This window comes from Bombina bombina, chromosome 11 (genome assembly GCF_027579735.1).
Source record: "Bombina bombina isolate aBomBom1 chromosome 11, aBomBom1.pri, whole genome shotgun sequence".
NCBI classification, from domain to species: domain Eukaryota; kingdom Metazoa; phylum Chordata; class Amphibia; order Anura; family Bombinatoridae; genus Bombina; species Bombina bombina.
The window spans coordinates 177,091,700-177,114,957 of NC_069509.1; the positions used below are offsets into that span (position 1 = coordinate 177,091,700).

The window sequence follows — 23,258 nt, forward strand, 5'->3', positions numbered from 1 at the left end:
TTCCTTTGACCTACGATTACAGCCTGTTGCTGTGGGGATTGGTTGTGCCATAAACTCACCCCTATTCTATGTATCAAGGAATGGGGGTATATAGCCTTTAAGGCAAATTAATCTAGGCATGACTGGTCTACTAAGATTATTAAGAAGCATATAATATAAATCTGTGCTTAATTGTTGTGTAAACTTAGTTATTTTCCTAAGAACAAAAACAAAATCCATAAAGCGAAGCCATTAGAAATTATGTAAGATTCGAAGCTCCAAAGTTGTATATGATTATTATTGTAAGTTGTTGAAATCCGCAAAATACATAACTATGTACTCTTAAGCAAGTTCATTCAATAAAGCTCTTTTTAAAAAAAATACACACAGCCTAAACATACCAATACCTATCAATATGGGAGAAAATGATTTCACAAACTGCCACTGTTGCATGACCTGCTTATAACACATCATAGGTTTTATATTGTCACCCAGTTTTAAAGTGCGTTGTTGACACTGATGATCACATGGCTTTAACAGTTGTATGTTGGATATATTTTGTGACATGGTGTTATTTTTATTTTGTAAACAGCAGTCTGGCTCTCCTTCGCAGACCCAACAGTACATTGTTCAACATTGTGTATTTAATAGCCCAACTTCCAAATCTAAAGATCCTCCCCGCTATGAAGAGGCGATAAAACAGTCTCGCAACCTTCAAACCACCCATACAGAGGTCAGTGTCTCTAGTTTTTGTTAAAAAAAAAAAAAAGAATTTTAATGAAAAAATGGCAAAAGACACAAGTAGGTTTTGTAGATAAATGTAGATTTTGTGCATGTGTGTGATGAAAAGCCTGGTAATTTAGTATTTGTACCCAGCAGTTTAATGTTTAACAAGCAAACGCTCAGTGCAACTGATATTCCCTGCTTTTTTGTCAAAATGAGCAATGAATGTAATTTTATGACATTTGAGTCTGAGATTTGTTTTTGTACAGTCTGTGTAATTATACAACTTAAACAAAATTGCAGTGTACAATGACCCTAGATAACCATGAGTTTAACCACTGCAAATGGGTAAGCACATAGGTAAAGTACTGCTTAGTGCCTTGCAGTTCCAAAGTTGGAGAAAGCCAGTCAGGACCGACAGTCACGCAACCCTGCTAGTCACCAAATGTGCCCTTTGCAGGGATTAAACACATAGTTATCTAGGGTCAGTCATATAAAAATACATTCTCTAAATTGTTATAATTTTTGCATTAAAATGCCCTCTAACGCCACTTTAACACCTTGGTTAACAGGGGGCACTATCTTCTACAAACTGCTGTGTTACTGAGACTTTCTGCTAGCTTAATGGGAAATATGCCATCATATAATAAAATGTTTGGAAGTTGCATATCCTTTTTACATTTTGAAGTTCAATATATCGGCCACAAACTTGCCAGAGCAAATATTACCTCTCTTTACAGTGGATAAAATCACTTTGTAAAGGCAAATTTCCAGATTCTTTTAAGAGCCCGAGAACAGAAGGATCAGGTTTTGTGTCCTGCTGCAGGCTGTTCCTTAGTTGTACATTTGGCTCCGGTCTGTTTTGGCACCACAAAAAGACGTCAGTACTAACTAGTCAGCGTGCAGCAGAGGCCACAGACTTGGCACAGTCTTGTTAATGGCTCTAGAGTAAGAAATAATACACAGTATAATTCAGCTGCATTTAACTGGCTGTGCCACTCTCAACAATTAGTAACTGTATGCAAAAAACTAATGTGACAGGGTACATTGGTGCCATAATGAAATGCATACGGTAATGTATATATTTGTGCTATGTAATACAGAGCTCCCAATCATAACACAATTTTCAGGCTCGTCCTCCTTCCTTTCTTTATATCTTGGTTTCTTGTCACAAAACTTAAAGCTGCCAGAATCCAGCCCAAAAGCAGAGAAGAAAAAAACACCCAGGAATAATCTCCCCTATGTTAACTAGTTCTGCATTAATCTATCATTTTACATCTGGATCACCTGAGTCTCTCATCCTCCCTCTCTCTCCCCTTTCAGTTCAGATTAGTTGGGTTGGCACGACAGATTGGCAGTCAGTGTTGCCAAAGCACATTGTTTTGGGAATGTGGGATATGGTTGGGAACTTACAGTCTCTGTAAAATTGGGCATAAATGGGGTATAAGAAGAGATCTCTGTCTCAGGGGTTTATGTGGCACACCTCAGTGCATGGCATGTGCTTATGTATTCAGCTGCCCGCTGGGCTGTGTTTTCTTTTTTTCCATGTTTAGGACCCAAATTCGCAAGTAAGCGCTATTTGACTATTTTCAGAGCTGGATTGATTCTGGCGCAAGATCACCACATTAAGATATGTGCAAATCTAGATCTTAACGTGGTGATCTTGCAACAGAATCAATCCAACTCCGAAAAGAGCCGAATAACACTTACACTAACGAAGGATCCAAATGCACAAGTGTAATATACATACTGTATATATACTGTATATATAAATGCACACATATGGACTGTATACATGCATACACATACATACTTATATATACATGCACACATACATACTTATATATAAATGCACACATACATACTTATATATACATACACATACATACCTATATATAAATACACATACTTATATATACATGCACACATACATACATATATATACATGCACCCATACATACTTATATATACATGCACCCATACATCCTTCTATATAAATGCACACATACATACTTATATATACATACACATACATACTTATATATACATGCACACATACATACTTATATATACATGCACCCATACATCCTTATATATAAATGCACACATACATACTTATATATACATACACATACATACTTATATATAAATGCACACATATAGACTGTATATATGCATATACATGCACACATACATACGTATATATACATGCACACATACATACGTATATATATAAATATATATATATATATATATATATATATATACACATGCATACTGTAATTATACATACATACTTATATATACATACTTATATATACATACTTATATATACATACTTATATATACATGCACACATACATACATATATATATATATATATATATACATACTTACATATACATGCACCCATACATCCTTATATATAAATGCACACATACATACTTATATATACATGCACACATACATACTTATATATACATACACACATACATACGTATATATACATACACACATACATACGTATATATACATACACATACATACTTATATATACATGCACACATACATACTTATATATAAATGCACACATATAGACTGTATATATGCATACACATACATACATACATACATATATATACATGCACACATACATACGTATATATACATACACACATACATACGTATATATACATACACATACATACTTATATTTACATGCACACATGCATACTTATATATACATGCACACATACATACTTATATATACATGCACACATACATACTTATATATAAATGCACACATATAAACTGTATATATGCATACACATACATACATATATATACATGCACACATACATACTTATATATACATGCACACATACATACTTATATATACATGCACACATATAGACTGTATATATGCATATACATGCACACATACATACGTATATATACATGCACACATACATACTGTGTATATATATAAATATATATATATATATACACATACATACTTATATATACATGCACACATACATACCTATATATACATGCACACATACATACTTATATATAAATGCACACATATAGACTGTATATATGCATATACATGCACACATACATACTGTGTATATATATATATATATATATATATATATATACATGCATACTGTAATTATACATACATACACCTATATGCACCATTTTATAACAAATTACCAAATTCATGGGAAAGTAATTAAATAAAAACTTGTAGCTGTATAATATCACCATGTCTAACATATACAAAATATATATAGTGCTACTGAGGGGGAAATCCTGTATCTTCCTAATAAAATCCCCTGTGTCTTTATAAACAAGGTTATTTATTTTTGTCTGTAAAACCCTATCCAGGAAAGTAGCTATATTAGTAGCTAATATTCTGTGTTTATTTATAAAACTAGTATGAGAGTCTCAGACATGAATCTAATGGATTTTATGTTTTCACAGATAACGAACGCGCACAGCCAGCAAATGGATGATCTGTTTGATATTCTCATTAAGAGTGGCGGTAAGGCTGTGTTTGTATTTATCGTGAGAAATATATGAGACATAAAATAAATATTGTTACACAGAGGTTTTACTACTCAGTTTGACAACATCTAACACTCAATACTGTCAGGTGCTGAAGGGTGAGAGCCCACGTAAAACGCAAGGAAGGACAGCACAGTCAGCCCACGAAATAAAAAACTCTTTATTAAAGAATATGCTTAAAAATGACACATATACCTTAGGCGGGGGTCTCCATCTGACATGTTTTGCGCCATTAAAGGCGCTTAGTCATAGATCTAAGAGCCCACGTAAGGTGTATAATGTTATTTTTTTAAGGGACATAAGACCCTAAAAAAAAATGATTTGTATAGAACATACAATTTACTTCTATTATCAGATTTTCTTTGTGTTTTGTTATCCTTTGTTGAAAAGCAGGAAGGTAAGCTCAGGAGTGTGCATGTGTCTGCAGTACTAGATGGCAGCAGTTTTATAATAATGTTATACATTAGCAAGAGCACTAGATGGCAGCAGTTTTATAATAGTTATACATTAGCAAGAGCACTAGATGGCAGTAGTTTTATAATAGTTATACATTAGCAAGAGCACTAGATGGCAGTAGTTTTATAATAATGTTATACATTAGCAAGAGCACTAGATGGCAGCAGTTTTATAATAGTTATACATTAGCAAGAGCACTAGATGGCAGCAGTTTTATAACAATGTTATACATTAGCAAGAGCACTAGATGGCAGTAGTTTTATAATAATGTTATACATTAGCAAGAGCACTAGATGGCAGCAGTTTTATAATAGTTATACATTAGCAAGAGCACTAGATGGCAGCAGTTTTATAACAATGTTATACATTAGCAAGAGCACTAGATGGCAGCAGTTTTATAATAGTTATACATTAGCAAGAGCACTAGATGGCAGTAGTTTTATAATAGTTATACATTAGCAAGAGTACTACATGGCAGCAGTTTTATAATAGTTATACATTAGCAAGAGCACTAGATGCCAGTAGTTTTATAATAATGTTATACATTAGCAAGAGCACTAGATGGCAGCAGTTTTATAACAATGTTATACATTAGCAAGAGCACTAGATGGCAGCAGTTTTATAATAATGTTATACATTAGCAAGAGCACTAGATGGTAGCAGTTTTATAACAATGTTATACATTAGCAAGAGCACTAGATGGCAGCAGTTTTATAACAATGTTATATATTAGCAAGAGCACTAGATGGCAGCAGTTTTATAACAATGTTATACATTAGCAAGAGTACTAGATGGCAGCAGTTTTATAACAATGTTATACATTAGCAGGAGCACTAGATGGCAGCAGTTTTATAACAATGTTATACATTAGCAGGAGCACTAGATGGCAGCAGTTTTATAATAATGTCATACATTAGCAAGAGCACTAGATGGCAGCAGTTTTATAACAATGTTATACATTAGCAAGAGCACTAGATGGCAGCAGTTTTATAACAATGTTATACATTAGCAAGAGCACTAGATGGCAGCAGTTCTACAATAATGTTATACATTAGCAAGAGCACTAGATGGCAGCAGTTTTATAACAATGTTATACATTAGCAAGAGCACTAGATGGCAGCAGTTTTATAATAATGTTATATATTAGCAGGAGCACTAGATGGCAGCAGATTTATAATAATGTTATACATTGGCAAGAGCACTAGATGGCAGCGGTTTTATAACAATGTTATACATTACCAAGAGCACTAGATGGCAGCAGCTTTATAATAATGTTATACATTAGCAAGAGCACTAGATGGCAGCAGTTTTATAACAATGTTATACATTAGCAAGAGCACTAGATGGCAGCAATTTTATAATAATGTTATACATTAGCAAGAGCACTAGATGGCAGCAGCTTTATAATAATGTTATACATTAGCAAGAGCACTAGATGGCAGCAGTTTTATAATAATGTTATATATTAGCAGGAGCACTAGATGGCAGCAGATTTATAATAATGTTATACATTGGCAAGAGCACTAGATGGCAGCGGTTTTATAACAATGTTATACATTACCAAGAGCACTAGATGGCAGCAGCTTTATAATAATGTTATACATTAGCAAGAGCACTAGATGGCAGCAGTTTTATAACAATGTTATACATTAGCAAGAGCACTATATGGCAGCACTATTTCCTGTCATGTAGTGCTCCAGACATTTGCACTCTACCTATCTAGATATATCTTCCACAAAGAATTATATGAGAACAAAGCAAATTTGATATTAAAAGTAAATTAGAAACGTTTAAAATTGTATTCTCTATCTGAATCATGAAAGAAAAAAAATTGTGTTTCATGTCCCTTTAAAGATATGTTCTAATGCAGCGCACACTACGGCTATTTCGCCACAACGTGATCTTTTCAGCCTGTTTCCTGTGTAAATGTGATTTAGTTTCTTGCATGGTGCTTTACATAATACTGTGTGACAGGAGTATACTGTGTCCCAATATCAACAACGAAAATGTGCTTATTTCTGATGTCATTTAAAAAAAAATTATTTATGTTTCAACTTGCTTAGAAGGTTCAAAGACAAAAACGTTTCTGTATCAATCTAATTATGCTGAGAAATAGTCTGCCCCCAGCTATATCGGTTACTCCAGATGTGATCCCAAGTGCTCAGCTGCATAAAGCAGTGAAAGCCGAACTTTACATATGGATCTGCTTCTCATGTTCAAAGGAGAATTGCCTTTTATTTCAGAGCCCACCTGTCCCTTTAAGCATGCTGTATGAGTTGTCTGCTCTTGCACAATGGTTTCTCCCGTGTATTAGCACTGATCTCTTTTTGTTTGTATACATATGTCTGCAACGTAAACCATCTCTTGCATGTTTATGGGTTTGCTTGTTGCTCCCTGTAGAGTGATTATTTAAAGGGACTTTAGAAAGATCCATTAAACATAGTGACTCAATCCCAGTCCCCAAGACAAGAGTGGTGAGCTTTAGCGCGCTTGCACAAGGGGGAACTGTTTGGCATGAAGCATTTCTGCGTACCACTATCACCTTACTGCCTGTAGGGGATTTTTTTTCTTACCAGATTATCGCTAATTTAGGCACACGTTCACGGAAAGATTTACTAACCTAGCCGTAGCAGGACTTTATGACAGGGAGTCATTTAAAGCATGCATGTTTTGTATATGCATTTTTTAAAGGGACGTGAAACCCAAACATTTTCTTTCATGATTCAGACAGAACATGTGATTTTAAACAATTTTCCAATTTGCTTCTATTATCTAAATTGCTTCATTCTCTTGGTATCCTTAGTTGAAAAGCATATATAGGTAGGCTCAGGAGCAGCAATGCATTACTGGGTGTTAGCTGCTGATTGGTGTCTGCCCAAAAATGCATCTTTTCATTGGATCGCCAGATGTCTTCAAATAGCTCCCAGTAGTGCATAGCTGCTCCTTCAAAAAAGAATACCAAGAAAATGAAGCAATTTGGATAAAAAAAAAGTAAATTGGAAAGTTGTTTAAAATCACATGCTCTATTTAAATCATGGCAAATGAGAGAAAAATGTTGTTTCATGTCCCTTTAAATTAAACCTACGAAATATGTAGTCTGCTTCCCCTTCGTGTTTTGTTTGTTTGTTTGTTTTTATTTTTTACAAAACAGCCACTCGGAGGTTGTGGTGTCTGTGTCTGTACAGCAGAGCAGATACTCCCAAATGCTCATAGCTAACAGAAGAGAGACCGTCTGGGTATGTGGCCCTTTGTAGCAACGCACAGTTGGGAGCACGCTGCCATAGAGAATAATCTGTAGCACATGAAGCCTGTTCTAAAAAAGTGATCTGTGGGCCAGTTGTAGTTTGCAGGAATAGGGTTTTATTCAAAATATGCATTAAAGTGAATGTCAACTTTCACGAATGAAAGCCCTGTTTTTAAAAAATACTATTACAAAAAAGGGGCACTTTCATTCATGAAAGTTTACATTAGCCGCTCTTTTAAAATACTTACCTTTTATTCTTAGGAAGCGTGGAACACCGGAGCAGCGATTCCCCCGCCTCCAGGTCGTCTCTTCTTACGTCAGAAATTACGAATCCGGCTTCCTCCTATAACGGCTTACCCCCTAGAGCAAACATTGCCTGAGGCCATGCCGTGATTGGAGGAAGCCGGATTCGTCATTCGTAAGAAGAGACGTCCTGGGGCGGAGGAATCGCTGCTCCGGTGTCCCACGCTTGCTAGGAATAAAAGGTAAGTATTTTAGAAGAATGGCTTCATTGTAAACTTTCATGAATGAAAGTGCCCGTTTTTAATAATATTTTTAAAAACAGAGCTTTCATTCATGAAAGTTGACATTCACTTTAACACAACATATATTTTGATTAATTTAATGCAGTCCTTAAAGGGGCATGGTTGTGATGCATTAATCCTAATGACTTATTCAAATATCCCTTCCCAGGGAGAACATTTCCCCACTCTGTATTTTAGGACTGAGCCGTGTCCAGAGGTGAAACTGATAGCATTCAGCTTCTATATTGGCATTTTTCTGCTGAGATTTAGTCGGGGTATTTAAATTCAGCTATTCATTTCTAATCTGTGTTTTCATAAACTCACCAGTCGCATGTAAATTGGCTGCCACAATGTTGAAACGAACTACTATAACATTATGATGTCCCAGCTGAGAGGAATCAGATCTTTTCTCAGATATGTCAGGATTTAAGCCACCAATTAAGAGGAAACAATTAATCAATTCCGGGTTTTGCGACTTAAGGCACATTTTTGCAAAGCTGCAATTATTTTTTTTGTTACATGTTGAAATAAATACATATCGATGGTCTGGAAACACATCTCCAGTTCTTAGCAATCACTCTCATTGTTGATAGCAGAATGACAGGCTCGGGTTCCCGGCATATTGGCCGCTGGCTTAGAGTCTGAAGCCAAACTCAAATAAGCAACAGCTGAGGAAAAATTTAAAGCATGAAGTTTGTAGGCAGCCGAGCACTAGTTGGTTTGTATAAACCTAAACGTTGTATTGCCGCACTTAACCCTTGCGATGCTGGAATGATGGAACAAGTATTGGATGTTAAATTTGAGCAACGTCCGTCTATGATCCCATCCTACATTTCTACGCACTGATCAGCTGAGAATGAAATAAATGCTTTATTCATCTATAATGAATGGGCACAAGAATTGGATGTGCATGATATTTGTACAGGGTATGTGCGTATACAGTATCAAACAAAAAGATGATTATCATTGCAGAAGCCCTTAGTTATCTAGAAAGGCATTGATTGATAGTTATATGGTAGACGGAGAAACGTTTACGTCAGGGACACTCTAGTGTAGGGTGATAAACATTTCTGAGACTGTGCCCAGAGTGTTGTTAATCTTTTAATGTTATCTCTTAGGCCGTATGACAGGCAGGGGCAGCACTGTTTGTCTTGTGCCAAAATAATTTTATTTTCAGTGCCACCTTCACCAAGTATCTCAAGTTCTGCCACCTCCGCTGTAATGTATAGTATTCTGGGCTATTTGTAAAAGAAAATATGTAATACACAAGCTGTTTAAAAAATAGGTATTTAAAGGGACATAATATCCATATGCTAAATCACATGAAAATGATGCAGCATAAAGGAAGATCATTTACATCAAAATGTCTTCAGCTCGCCAGAGTAAGTGCTCTGTGAACAGGTAGAGCTGCAAGTTGAAGAAGAAGAAAAGAAAAAAAAACACAATAGCCAGTCAGCATCAGCAGTGCTGAGGTCTTATATTGCTTTGCTGTGATCTCATGAGATTTCACTGTAATTAATTTAAACTGAATAGGGAAATAACATGACTGTGCCTGCACATGCCAGCTGCACATTCCTTTGCAAGTTCTTAGACTAAAGTCTCTTTACAGTGGGGTGTGAATACTTAGGACATTTTGAGGTAAATATATTTTTTTACATAGAGATGTTCAGGTGATATTTTCTAGTCAGCTTTTTACATCTATGCTGCATCACTTTCAAGTTTTTCCACATTGGGGTATCATGTCCCTTTAAAGGTTTCACGCTGTTATTAGATTTACCATTTTTCTTGGTCTCCTTTGTTAAAATGTAGCTCCTTTCCATGACAGCATACTGAACTAGCCTCAGGAGCATGCATGTGTCTTCAGCACTTTGACACGTGCACACTCCTTAGCCTACCTCTTTATGCTCTAGTGGAAAGGAGATACATTTCAAGACCAAGAGAAAGAAGTACATTTGATAATAAAAGTAAACTGGATAGTTTTTGTTTTTAAATTGTACACTTTGGGGCCTATTTAACAAAGGTCTGTCGGACCTGATCCGAGAGTGCGGATCAGGTCCGACAGACCTCGCTGAATGCGGAGAGCAATACGCTCTTCGTATTCAGCATTGCACCAGCAGCTCTTGTAAGCTGCTGGTGCAACACCGCCCCCTGCAGATTTGCGGCCAATCGGCCGCCAGCAGGGGGCGTCAATCAACCCGATCGTGCTATATCAATGAATGCTCAGAGCAGGCAGACAGGTTATGGAGCAGCGGTTTTTAGACCGCTGTTTCATAACTGGTGTTTCTGGCGAGCCTGAAGGTTCGCCTGAAACACGGGGCTTCAAGCTATGCCCCTTTATCTGAATCAAGGAACTTTAATTTTGACATGTATGTCCCTTTTAAGTAAATGATCTTAAAGGGACATGATCCCCAAATGTTAAAGCACTTAAAAGTGATGAAGCATATCTGTAATAAGCTGACTAGAAAATACATTTCTGTGTAAAAAGGAAGATATTTTACCTCTAAATTACCTCCATAACCACATAACATTGTAAAAGGACTTAATGCAGCCAATCAGGATGCTAGTCCCAGGACTTAAAGGGATAAGAAACCCAGTTTGTTTCTTTAATGATTTAGACAACTTTCTAATTATCAATTTTTCTTTGATTTTTTTTTTTGGTATCTTTTGTTGAAACAGGGATATAAGCTTAGGAGCAGTTTTGCAAGAATGTTATCCATTTTCAAGAGCACTAGACGGCAGCACTATTTCCTGTCATGTAGCGCTACAGATGCCTACCTAGGTATCTCTTCAACACAGAATATCATGGGAACAAAGCAAATTTGATGATAGAAGTAAATTGATTTTTTTTTTAAATGGTCTGTTCTGTTTGAATCACAAAATAAATTTTTGGGGTTTCATATCCCTTTAAAAGGGATCATGCATCTGGCATGTGCACCGCTGACATTTTATTTCCCTTCTCAGTATAAGGGAGTTTACTATTAAATCTCACAAGATAAGTGTGACATCATCAGTACTGATTACGCTGTATCTATAGAATTACTGCTGACAGAGCACTTATTATTGTGAGGTAAAATAGCTTCCTTTTTTACATAGAGATAGACATTTGATATTTTCCTGTCATCTGCATCACTTTCAAGTCATTTAGCAAATGGGTATTATGTTCCTTTAACTCACACAGCCCACTACATCCAGAGCGCGAGCATTCCCAATACTGAACGGTCTGGAAAGTGAGATGAAGCAATTTCCCCTTTCATTAGCACCTGAGGGAAAGCAGGGGGTTGCTGCAGCTTGAGAATCCATCATAATGCTCAGCACGGAAACTGCTCACTGATTATTTTTATGGCAAGTGGTCAATGTTAGGTTCTGTTTCATTTTGCTGTCAAAGAAAATGGACGCTAATTAGAGAACTGAGATTTAAACATTTGATAGCCAGCAGTTAGCTTGGATTTCAACCGCATTTACTGAGCTGCACATTTTTGCATTTCAGTGTAAGACACAGGGAGTGGGGGACTTTGTAGAAGAGAAACAGATCTGAACTTACATTTTCACAGCTTATCCAACTGTGCGACTTAATTAATACCCATAAACGCGCTGCTTCCGAAATTGCAAAAGTTCACATAACATATATCAGAGCTTTATTTCAGAGTTAGTTAAACGTTTCAAAGCAAAAGGTAACATGCAGATGTTAAGTCTCTAGGATCGCGTAAAGTTAGAGACACATTTAGATTGCAATAAATAAAATAGTTATAAAATGAAATGAATGTGGAAAACTTCCTGTTTTAGTTACCAGGTAGAGTCAAATGCTCAAATAAATACTGGGGGGGGCTGATTTATCAAGTGTCTGGCGGACATAATCCGCTGTAGCATACTCTGTCGGCATTTATCATTGCACAAGCAGTTCTGGTGAACTGCTTGTGCAATGCTGCCCCCTCCAGATTCGCGACCAAACGGTCCGAAGCATGGGATGTCAATCAACCCGATCGTATGAGATCAGGCGGATTGATGTCCGCAGCCTCAGAGGCGGCAGATGAATTAAGGAGCAGTGGTCTTAAGACCGCTTCTTCTTCTTAACTCCTGTTTCCGGCAAGCCAGAAGGCTGGCGTGGAAACAGAGGTACTTGGCCCCATTCGGGCCGTGATAAATCGGACCCTGGGTCTCAGATAGCAACATGTAACTATTCATACTTTAAATCAAAGGGACACTAAACACATTTCATGCACCTCTCTCCAATCATGGGAGCTGCCATTTTGAAACTTAAGTTACACTACAGGTATCTGAAGGAGAGTTACTGCACATGTACAAACACATCAGCACTGGAATATAGTGAAAGCTAGATTTCAACATGGCACCACCAACGACTTGAGGGAGGTTGGAAAAAACTCAGTACTATGTTTACAAAATGTATTTAGTGTTTAATGTCCTTAAATGACAGTTTTGTAGGTAAGAAGTTAGCAAATGTTTATTTAACGGAATATTAAACACAAAATTGTTCTTTTACGATTCAGATAGAGCATGTCATTTTAAACAATTTTCCAATTTACTTCTATCTAATTTGTTTTGTTCTTTTGGTATCCTTTGTTAAAAAGTATACTTATGTAGGCTTAGGAGCTGGGAGCTAGCTGCTGATTGGTGGCTGCCAAATATATGCCTCATGTGATTGGCTTACCGATGTGTTCAGCTTGCTCCTAGTAGTGCATTGCTGATCATTAAAGAGACGATAGCAATAGATTGATAATAAAAGTAAATTGTAAAGTTGGTTACAAATGTGTGCTCTATCTGAATCATGTCCCTTTAATGATATTATGCAAAAACAACCTTAGAGAAAATAAATGCAGCTTTACTTCTCAAAAGGTTTTGTGCGGTGACAACCTGTGAGCTATTTGTTTTCCAAACACGTGGCCAATAAGAGAGCCTTATATGATATAAGTTATACCTAAAAATAAAATATAAAAATATGTTCATTTCTTCTTAAAAGTAATACATTTAAAATAGGACCAAACCAAGAAATTATCTGCGATGACTCTGAAGTGCCGTTATACACTGTCTGAGACTCACTGGCACAAGCTACTATCATTTCATTTGTTATGCTTTTAACATTCTATTTTCCTTGGTTGTCATTTCTTGCTTTTCATTGGTTGTCATTTCTTGCTTTTCATTGGTTGTCATTTCTTGCTTTTCATTGGTTATCATTTCTTGCTTTTCATTGGTTGTCATTTCTTGCTTTTCATTGGTTGTCATTTCTTGCTTTTCATTGGTTATCATTTCTTGCTTTTCATTGGTTGTCATTTCTTGCTTTTCATTGGTTATCATTTCTTGCTTTTCATTGGTTGTCATTTCTTGCTTTTCATTGGTTGTCATTTCTTGCTTTTCATTGGTTGTCATTTCTTGCTTTTCATGCTGGATGATGACCAATTTGAATAAATGTTTTACAAGTATCAGCACATAAAGCAATGTCATGTGTAATATATACTTAGCCCTGGAAGCCCCAATATATCTTCATATTATGTAATATATACAGGCATACCTTGCAGATATTGCAGGTTTGGTTCCAGACCACCGCAATAAAGTGAGTATATAGCAATAAAGTGAGTCACACTCATTTGTTGTTTCCCAGTGCATATAAAAGTTATATTTACACTATACTGTAGTCTATTAAGTGTATGCTAGCATTATGGCTAAAAAAACAATGTACATAACTTAATTAAAAAATACTTTATTGATAAAAAATGCTAACAATCATCTGAGCCTTCAGTAAGTCATAATCTTTTTGCTGGTGGTGTGTAAATATAGGTGTGTATATACAGTATGTGTATTTATGTGTTTATATGTGTATATATGTTGGAAAAATGGCGCAGATAGACTTGCTCGACACAGGGTTCAACAAACCTTTAATTTGTAAAAATAGCAATATCTGCAAAGCGCAATAAAACGAGGTATGCCTGTATAGAAAGTGTTACAGAAACCTGGATCACCAAAATTTGAGAGGAATATATAAACCCCACCCCACCATATAAAGCTTCGACCCCATTCTCAATAGACACCCCTCCAAAAAAAAGACAATTGAAAGAACACTCCCACTAACCTTATATTTGTATTTTGATGTTGCAAGGTCAATTAATCTGTTGTCATGTGCCCATACAGCTGTTTTAGAAACATTTCTTATACAGTGCGTCTTATACATCTAGACTATTACATTATCATTGCACTCTATTGATGTTAAGGGCAGGAGCCACTGATTCTAAAGGGCACAATAACAGGTCAGGATTTGAGGATATCCATACCTACAACATGGGCATTGCGATGCATCACAATCATTTATACCTCAGAATGTCTCAGAATTATTTTAAAATCTGTCTTTCTTAATGTTAAAAAAAATACTCTTCAAGTGTGCAAAATGTGTCATTTTCTGCTGGTTTTTATCATTGTGTGGAATTCAAATTCTGGTAAAACCATGCTTAGGCAAACATTAAACAGCATATGACTTTATACCTAGGTGTTTTTTAAGATAGATGTAATATTTTAGCGTTTAATATTAAAAATGAATCAATGGAGTAAATTAATATTTGTGTTTTCTCATTTTATCCAGAAATTTCTCCTCTTATAAAAGAAGAGCCGTCACCCATATCTAAGATGAGGCCAGTTACTGCCAACGTGACCACTATGCCAGTGAATACTGTGGTATCAAGACCACCGCCCCAAATACATGTAGCACCTCCACTGTCTTTAGAACCAACAAGCAGTCTGTCCGTAAGTTTAGAAAGTCAACTAGAAGCATTTTTAGATGGAACAATGACACCAGGAAACAGCATTCCTCATCTAGACAGCAACAGTGATAGAGAAGCCTATTCGCTGATAGATGAACTGAACAACGATCTCATCCAACATCCTAGCATGCTGGATCATGACTCTACACCAATGGAGACCAGTGACACACCATTCACAGCAAACAGTTGCTTGTCGCTAGACCTTAACGACACCAATCTAGACAACATGGAGTGGCTGGACATTACTATGCCTAATTCTGCATCTTCTCTTACGCCTCTTAGCGCAACTATACCAAGTATGTTCAACACGGATTTTTTGGATTCAAATGATTTGCACTTACAATGGGAGTAAAGAACTAAAGTATTTCTGAACACAGGGATTTCATTTATTAAACCATGTAGGTTGAAATACGGTGGTAACTCTAATAATTAGGTCATATGACAGAATAGAGAGAGCTGTATATTTCCTTTACGGGTTTCTCAATACTTCTGTCCTAGATTGATCACTAGAGAAGACATTAGACTGCACAAAATAAAAGGAAACTATTGTCGTTAGGTATAAATAGGAATAAGTCCAGCTTCATATGAGGTATGAAAATATGACTGCAGCATTGTTCAAACACATTGGATAGTAGCAGACACATTGTATAGAATTATTTTTTGTAAATTTTTTAAATGACTGCACTTGAGTGTTCCTGTGAACAGGCTGAGCCAATGTGCATTCTGAGATCTTGGGCAAAAAAAAGCACTGGCTGGTCCAGTGGACCCTCATTGGGATACAGCTTTCATTAAAGGAATACAATTCAGAAACATATGTGCAATGTATTATTGTTGATAGTATATACCCCTTGCATAAACAATAAGGGTTTCAGTTATATTGCAAAAGAAAACAAAATGGTGGCTTGGCTGCATATAAACAAATTGCTTCTGCGCATTTTTAAAGTTTGCCACTGGTAACATAAATGAGATGGTGTTATATCTTTGAAAGTGTAAGTTCTACAGTTCATATTTTAATATTCTCCATAGAACAAACACAGAAATCTGTTTCAATTGGTAAAATCAGTGTGCAGCTTAATTTCAGCTTTCCAGAATGAAGGTAACAGAAAGGGAATTTCATAGGCTCCAATCCAGAGCATGCTGTAATATATTGTAAAAAAATAATATGTATTAAAAGATTTTTTATAAGCAGAAATTATTGGAGGCTAAAAGGAAACAATGCACAATCCTTGCTTAAATGGTTAAGCTGGCAAACACCAAAAACAAGGGATTATATTAAAAAAAAGAAACGTCAGCATATTTGATATGTGTTGTCCAAAAGAAGTGTACATAAATGTTGGATAAATTCATTGACAAGCATTCACTTACAGATCTCCAATTAAAAAAATGCTAAACTTAAAAATGTTTGTAAATATGGAAAATATCTTTGTTCTTGGTAACGCAAAGGAAAAACGTTTTAAGAATATGGAGAAGAGGCATCTAATCTATTTGTAACTTTAGGCAGAATATATGGCTCTTTTACAAGTAACCAGCCAGTATTTTGTATTATTATGTGGTAACAGAGGGCTTAGCGCTGTATTTGTGGGTATATAGCTGCTGTAATATCTGTTACTTTTCTCTATGTGGTTTGTAATGCTGATGGGGGTAGATCTCAGCAATTACCCAGCCTTCCTGAAAAGCTATTAGTAACCTGTATGCGTAAAGAGAAAACTGCATGTTTAGAAGTAACATGAGAAAGATACAATTGTAGAGTTTAAGGGTCTTTAAAATTCCATTAAAGGGACATTAAAGTCATTTCTTATATATGCTTTGTAGATATCAGCAATTCATTTTCTGTTCTGAGTGGGCATTTTGTTTGCAGTCCAGGGACATACCCATTTGAAAACCCTCTTCAGTATTGTTGGTCTTAGCTCCATTGCTAGTTAAGGACAGATATAATTGATCCCCTGATCCGATCTACTAATTGCTGCGTATGAAGGTCCTGCAGTATGAACCCCCAGCCTTGCTGGAAAAAATGAGTAAAGTATATTATGAAATTACATCTTATTTTTTATTTATTTTTTACTATGCATAAATACTTTTTTATGGAGGTGTCCGTTTGTTTTTGTAGTACCTTGTCCTTTTAATAGCAAAAAGTATTCCTTGCACTTATAACTACAAATCTCTACCACTTACTTTACCTGAGAACAGGCAGGGAGAATATTTATCTTTCTTATTAAACACACATTGTACCGTGCGCCTGATGACTACTGTAACACTGACCAGTATCTGTTGTCAGTATCATATAATGGATGCGCATGTGCACTTGGTCAATACAGCAGAAACATTACTACATTACCACTACATCACTACATTACATTACTAGCTGTACAACCGTTCCCAAACCCTTTGAGTCCTTTTTTCATTATATTTTCACAGGGCAATCGTCTGATATCACTTTTACCACAGTATATATATATATAAAGTTCTAGAACTCAAATGAGTATATATATATTTATTTACTTAATAGCTTGCATTATTTCCAAAGAAATGACTCAGTAACTCTTTTTTGGAATTTTATACTAAGTAACAGAGTGATTGGTAAAACATTTTTAGTCCTTAGAGTACTTTTTTTAATCCAATGTATGGTATTTACTCAAACACAGTATAAAGATTGTATTGCTGCTGTAGAATTGTTTTTAACATTCTGCAATAAAAAAGAAGGGACTATGTATAGGTAAACTAACTAAAATTAACTGCATACTGAAAAGCTGTAAACAAATTAGGCAAGTGTCAACATCTGTCTTATCTTCTCCCAGATTTTAAATTCAGCCACTTAAACTTCCTTTACTGAAAAAAGTATTTTTTGGTATGGGAATAGTTTAGGTTTCTTAACCATGTCCGGTATTTTTATAGGTAGCATGCTGTACTAATATATATATATAGATACTAATGTGCATAGGTTTGTATAAAATTAATGTTCTTACAAAGTAGATCATTATCCTTCAATTTTATCCACATTATGAAAAAAGCACCCCATAAAATCTCAAATATAATTAGTCCAATAAGAATGTTTGCTTAACAGATCTCTGCTCCCTATTTACAAATATGCTATTTGGATTTTAAATGATTATTTATTTAAAATTAGATTCTTGCACACTTGAAAACCTTTCACATTAACAGGACTTTTATTTCTATGTTAACTCTTATGACCTGAAGCTTAAAAGTACCCACTAAGCTGGTGAGATGGTAGTTAGGAAACTATCCTGTCACGTGACCTCTCCCTTATAAATATCGTAGTTGCGCACTTTCTATTTTGCAGCCTTTTAAACATGTAACACCTTGGTAATTCTGAGAGGCACAACATTTCGATTGCATCAAGTTGTTATACATTGGTCTTCAATTATTTTCAAGATTTACATTGTACTCAAAAAATGTATGATTTGCAAATGAAAGAGCACCAGTTATATGTGTTGGGGAAAATAATATATATATAATAATAACATATGACTGTAATTATACGTGATAACAGAGGAAACACACTATGGAAATGGATTTACTTGATAGTTTTTTACCTTCTACTATAGCAAGAAAATTAAATTAGTATATGAATAAGACATTTCGCACCCCAGTCGCCAACAGCCATCTGTAGAATACATGTATGTTTAAATACACCCTTTCAGAATATAGTATATCACAATGGTAACTGATTGTCTTGCTTGTACTCAAGCAGTGAGTCAGGTGATACCCAATACACATTATTATGTATTAGGGACATTATTGCACACTAATAATCAGACTATATAGTCATGTGTGTCTACAACTAGATATGCTGTTAATGTTACATGTATGTACCACTGATACGGGAAATGTATGATTCTTCAGTGTGCAGACATTAGCAGATAGCCTTAATTTAATGCTGCAGTGTAGAGTCTAAGACAAGCAGAGATTAGCAGATAGACTTTACACTGCAGCATTAAATGAAGCCTAGGAAAAGCAGACATTATCAGATAGACTCTACACTGCAGCATTAAATGAAGCCTATCTATTAATGTCTGCTTGTCTTAGACTCTACACTACAGCATTAAATGAAGCCTAAGACAAGCAGACATTAACAGATAGATTCTACACTGCAGCATTAAATGAATCCTAAGACAAGCAGACATTAACAGGTAGATTCTACACTGCAGCATTAAATGAATCCTAAGACAAGCAGACATTAACAGATAGACTCTACACTGCAGCATTAAATGAAGCCTATCTATTAATGTCTGCTTGTCTTAGACTCTACACTGCAGCATTAAATGAAGCCTAAAACAGAGATTAGCAGATAGGCTTCATTTAATGCTGCAGTGTAGAGTCTAGGACAAGCAGACATTACCAGATGGACTCTACACTGCAGCATTAAATGAAGCCTATCTGTTAATGTCTACTTGTCTTAGACTCTACACTGCAGCATTAAATGACGCCTAAAACAGAGATTAGCAGATATGCTTCATTTAATGCTGCAGTGTAAAGTCTAAGACAAGCAGACATTAACAGATAGGCTTCATTTAATGCTGCAGTGTAGAGTCTAAGACAAGCAGACATTAACAGATGGACTCAACACTGCAGCATTATATGAATCCTAAGACAAGCAGACATTAACAGATAGGCTTCATTTAATGCTGCAGTGTAGAGTCTATCTATTAATGTCTGCTTGTCTTAGACTCTACACTGCAGCATTAAATGAAGCCTAAGACAGAGATTAGCAGATAGGCTTCATTTAATGCTGCAGTGTAGAGTCTAGGACAAGCAGACATTACCAGATGGACTCTACACTGCAGCATTAAATGAAGCCTATCTGCTCATCTCTACTTGTCTTAGACTCTACACTGCAGTATTAAATGAAGCCTAAGACAGACATTAGCAGATAGGCTTCATTTAATGCTGCAGTGTAGAGTCTAAGACAAGCAGACATTAACAGATAGGCTTCATTTAATGCTGCAGTGTAGAGTCTAAGACAAGCAGACATTTTGCTGTGCTAGAAAAAATACAATAGAAATCTGAAACTCATGACAAACACTTATATATTGATAAATGTCATTGCCTTAAATATACTGTATATACAATTGGAAAGTGATTTGTGCTCTCTGCACAAACAAGATATATTCATGCAGAAGAGACGTTTCTTTTTATCGATTTTATATATGTTTACTTTCAGGTCATACACATTCTATTGGGTTCAAATCTTTTTTTTAAATTATTTTCCCTTTAACGTAATGTAGTGAAAAAAAGTGTGTTGTTTTTTTGTTTGTTTTACTTTATTTGCCGAGTTCAAATGGTAAAATTTATATTTTTTCTAAGATATATAAAATAATGTATATGTTCCAATTGAAATAATTTGTATACAATGTATTGCAATTTCACCAAATATTCTAATTAATCTTTGATTTTTGGTGAGTTTTATGCATTTGTAAAAACCTGGGACTAATTTATGAATTTTAAGACTGGCTTTATACAATTTTTACTGACATAGAGACTAAAATTATTTCACAGCTCTTCAAGTTTAAGCCAATTTTGGTACTTTGTATGCATCATATTGACTCATACTATAACATTGTTTAAGAAAAATAACCACATAAGATACATTTCTTTAAAATATGTTTTATAAATATGTACAAATTTAAAATAAAATAGGAACAACTTTGTATTTAAAGGGAAACTGTTCCCAAATTTTTTCTTTTGTGATTCAGATAGAGCATGCAATTTGAAGCAACTTTCTATTGTACTCCTATTATCAAATTTTCTTCATTCTCTTGGTATGTTTATTTGAAAAGCAAGAATTTAAGTTTAGATGCCAGCCCATTTTTGGTGACCAACCTGGGTTGTCCATGCTGATTGGGCAGCACCAATAAACAATTGCTGTCCATGGTTCTGAACCACAAATTTGCTGGCTCCTCAGCTTAGATGCTTTCTTTTTCAAATAAAGATATCAAGAGAACAGAGAAAAATTGATAATAGAAGTAAATTAGAAAGTTGCTTAAAATTGCATGCTTTATCTGAATCACAAAAGAAAAAAATTGGATACAGTGTCCCTTTAATGTGAATTTAAAAGAACCAGTTATTGGCAGATAATCATTTGCCTTTGATATACATTTGCTGGCTGCTATTTGGTAATGTGGAAGGCTGGCAACTTTATTTAAATAGTGTTGTATAATGCAAAGCCTCATTTAATGTAAACCCATTTAATTTCAACAAGCAAAATCATGTGCTATTCTGTTAACACATAAGTGTGGTCTTGCACTGTAACACTATTAAGCATTTACAATCTTTATTTGTGGTTTTAACTTACTAAAGACTTAAAGGCTCTAATGCTGAACTACGCTTGCTTCGATAAAGTGCAGCTAAGAAATAATTTGTGTTGTTTTTATGCATTGTTTGTGTAGCAGTGTTCTTGGCCTAAAACTGCACATTAGTTGCGGTATTTTTTTTAATTACATTAGATGTATCCTCTATTTGAATGTGCCTGTGTGTTCATAAGAGTCTCTGTCTAAATAGGAGCTGTCTCAATGCAATTTAGCAGTGCCACCAAATTTGAAAGGTACATCATAACTTTCCCAGGAAAGCAAGGGTCTATCCATAGTGTGGACATCTTGGGAATGTGATGATGTCACTTTAAAGCATTTCTCCACGTTTAATGTGCTGCTGGTCCTTTAGAAGTTATCTGTGTGTGTTCTTAGTTTTATTTTATTGCTTATTGATATATTTACATAATAAGACAATCTGTAATCTTTATCCATAGGACTCAAAGGTGCTCTTACTGGATGGAATATGAATATATATTTTTTTGTTTTATTATTATTATTTTTTAATGTTTTTAAATTGGCTGGAAAAAAAACTCACCTCCCAGCTGGAACGAATTAAAGGGACATTAAATTCCAATATGTTGTGTTGTGCATACTTAAGAGCACTGTTTATACAAGGAATAAAAGTATTTTTTGTTTCCCTTGTTTTACTAAACAAATACAGCTAACACACCTTTTTCAGATGCAACAATCAAAACAAATTATTTAATGTCCCTTTAAGGAAATAGAAAATAATATTTTGCGGAAACCAAAAGCATTGCTAGATATGTTGCCAAAGGAGACCCTTTTATGGTATATTATGCATTCTGAAAAAGTATCCCAAAGGGAAAACTTTTAATGTTGTGGAATTTTTTTCTAAAATAATTACTGCTGATTTTGTCTTGTTTCTTAAAACCAGCAACAACAAAAATGGCACCCAAGAAGACTTTCAGGCAGAGACAATGAATCTGTCCTGATTATCACTTACAGAAGAGATGCTTTTATGTCATTTTGTTTAGATGGTGTCTTATCATCTGGCTTTATGAAGATTGTGTATATAGCTCTGATTAATATAGCACTAGCAAACCATCTCCTTCACTGCTTTTAGAGACTGAATTTGAAGGAGTTTAGCAAAATCAGGAAGAAAATGTGATTTGCAACCAGGGGCCCATTTTTATGTATTGCCTTTCTATGAAAAGTTTTGATGCCTTTGTATTTGCAGTTTGCACCCCTGAAACCAATTCCATATCATAATGATGTTTGCCATATGTTTTGCACATTGTATATATGTAATGCATACTGTATTTTTATATTTGTTATACATTTACCATTGGATATTTTGTACATAGTGGCGATGTTGTAGCTACTGATAAATTGTTAAATAGGAGCATTTTTTTTTTTTTGCATTATTTTGTGTTCCAAAATAAAAAAAAATTCTATACCAAAAATCTTTTTGTATTCGCCTCCTGTTATTTAATTATTTGTGAATATTGTATTAACTTATTCCTTTTTTCCCCAGCAGTTTCTTGGATATGTGCGATATTATACGGTAATCTGAAAACATATTTTAAACTCTAGTATCAGTGACTCAGATGTCATTTCTAACTAAAAGTTGCAAAAAGGCCATTACAGGGATACTTAACAGTATGAGTTTGTAATATAAAAGGTTTTACTATGTATAGCTAAAAAA

General features: G+C 35.0%; 1 protein-coding gene across 6 annotated transcripts in view; it reads left to right on the top strand.

Annotated features, from left to right (window-relative positions):
* The window catches only part of MRTFB (myocardin related transcription factor B), a 530,378-nt gene extending 507,362 nt beyond the window's left edge, over positions 1–23,016 (top strand). For all 6 annotated transcript variants that reach the window (XM_053694678.1, XM_053694677.1, XM_053694679.1 and 3 more), the window contains 3 exons: positions 572–712; positions 4,195–4,255; positions 15,089–23,016. In XM_053694678.1, the coding sequence (XP_053550653.1) occupies positions 572–712; positions 4,195–4,255; positions 15,089–15,618 (732 nt within the window). In that variant the 3' untranslated portion in view covers positions 15,619–23,016. The remainder of the gene's footprint in view (positions 1–571; positions 713–4,194; positions 4,256–15,088) is intronic.
* Positions 23,017–23,258: the final 242 nt, after the last annotated feature.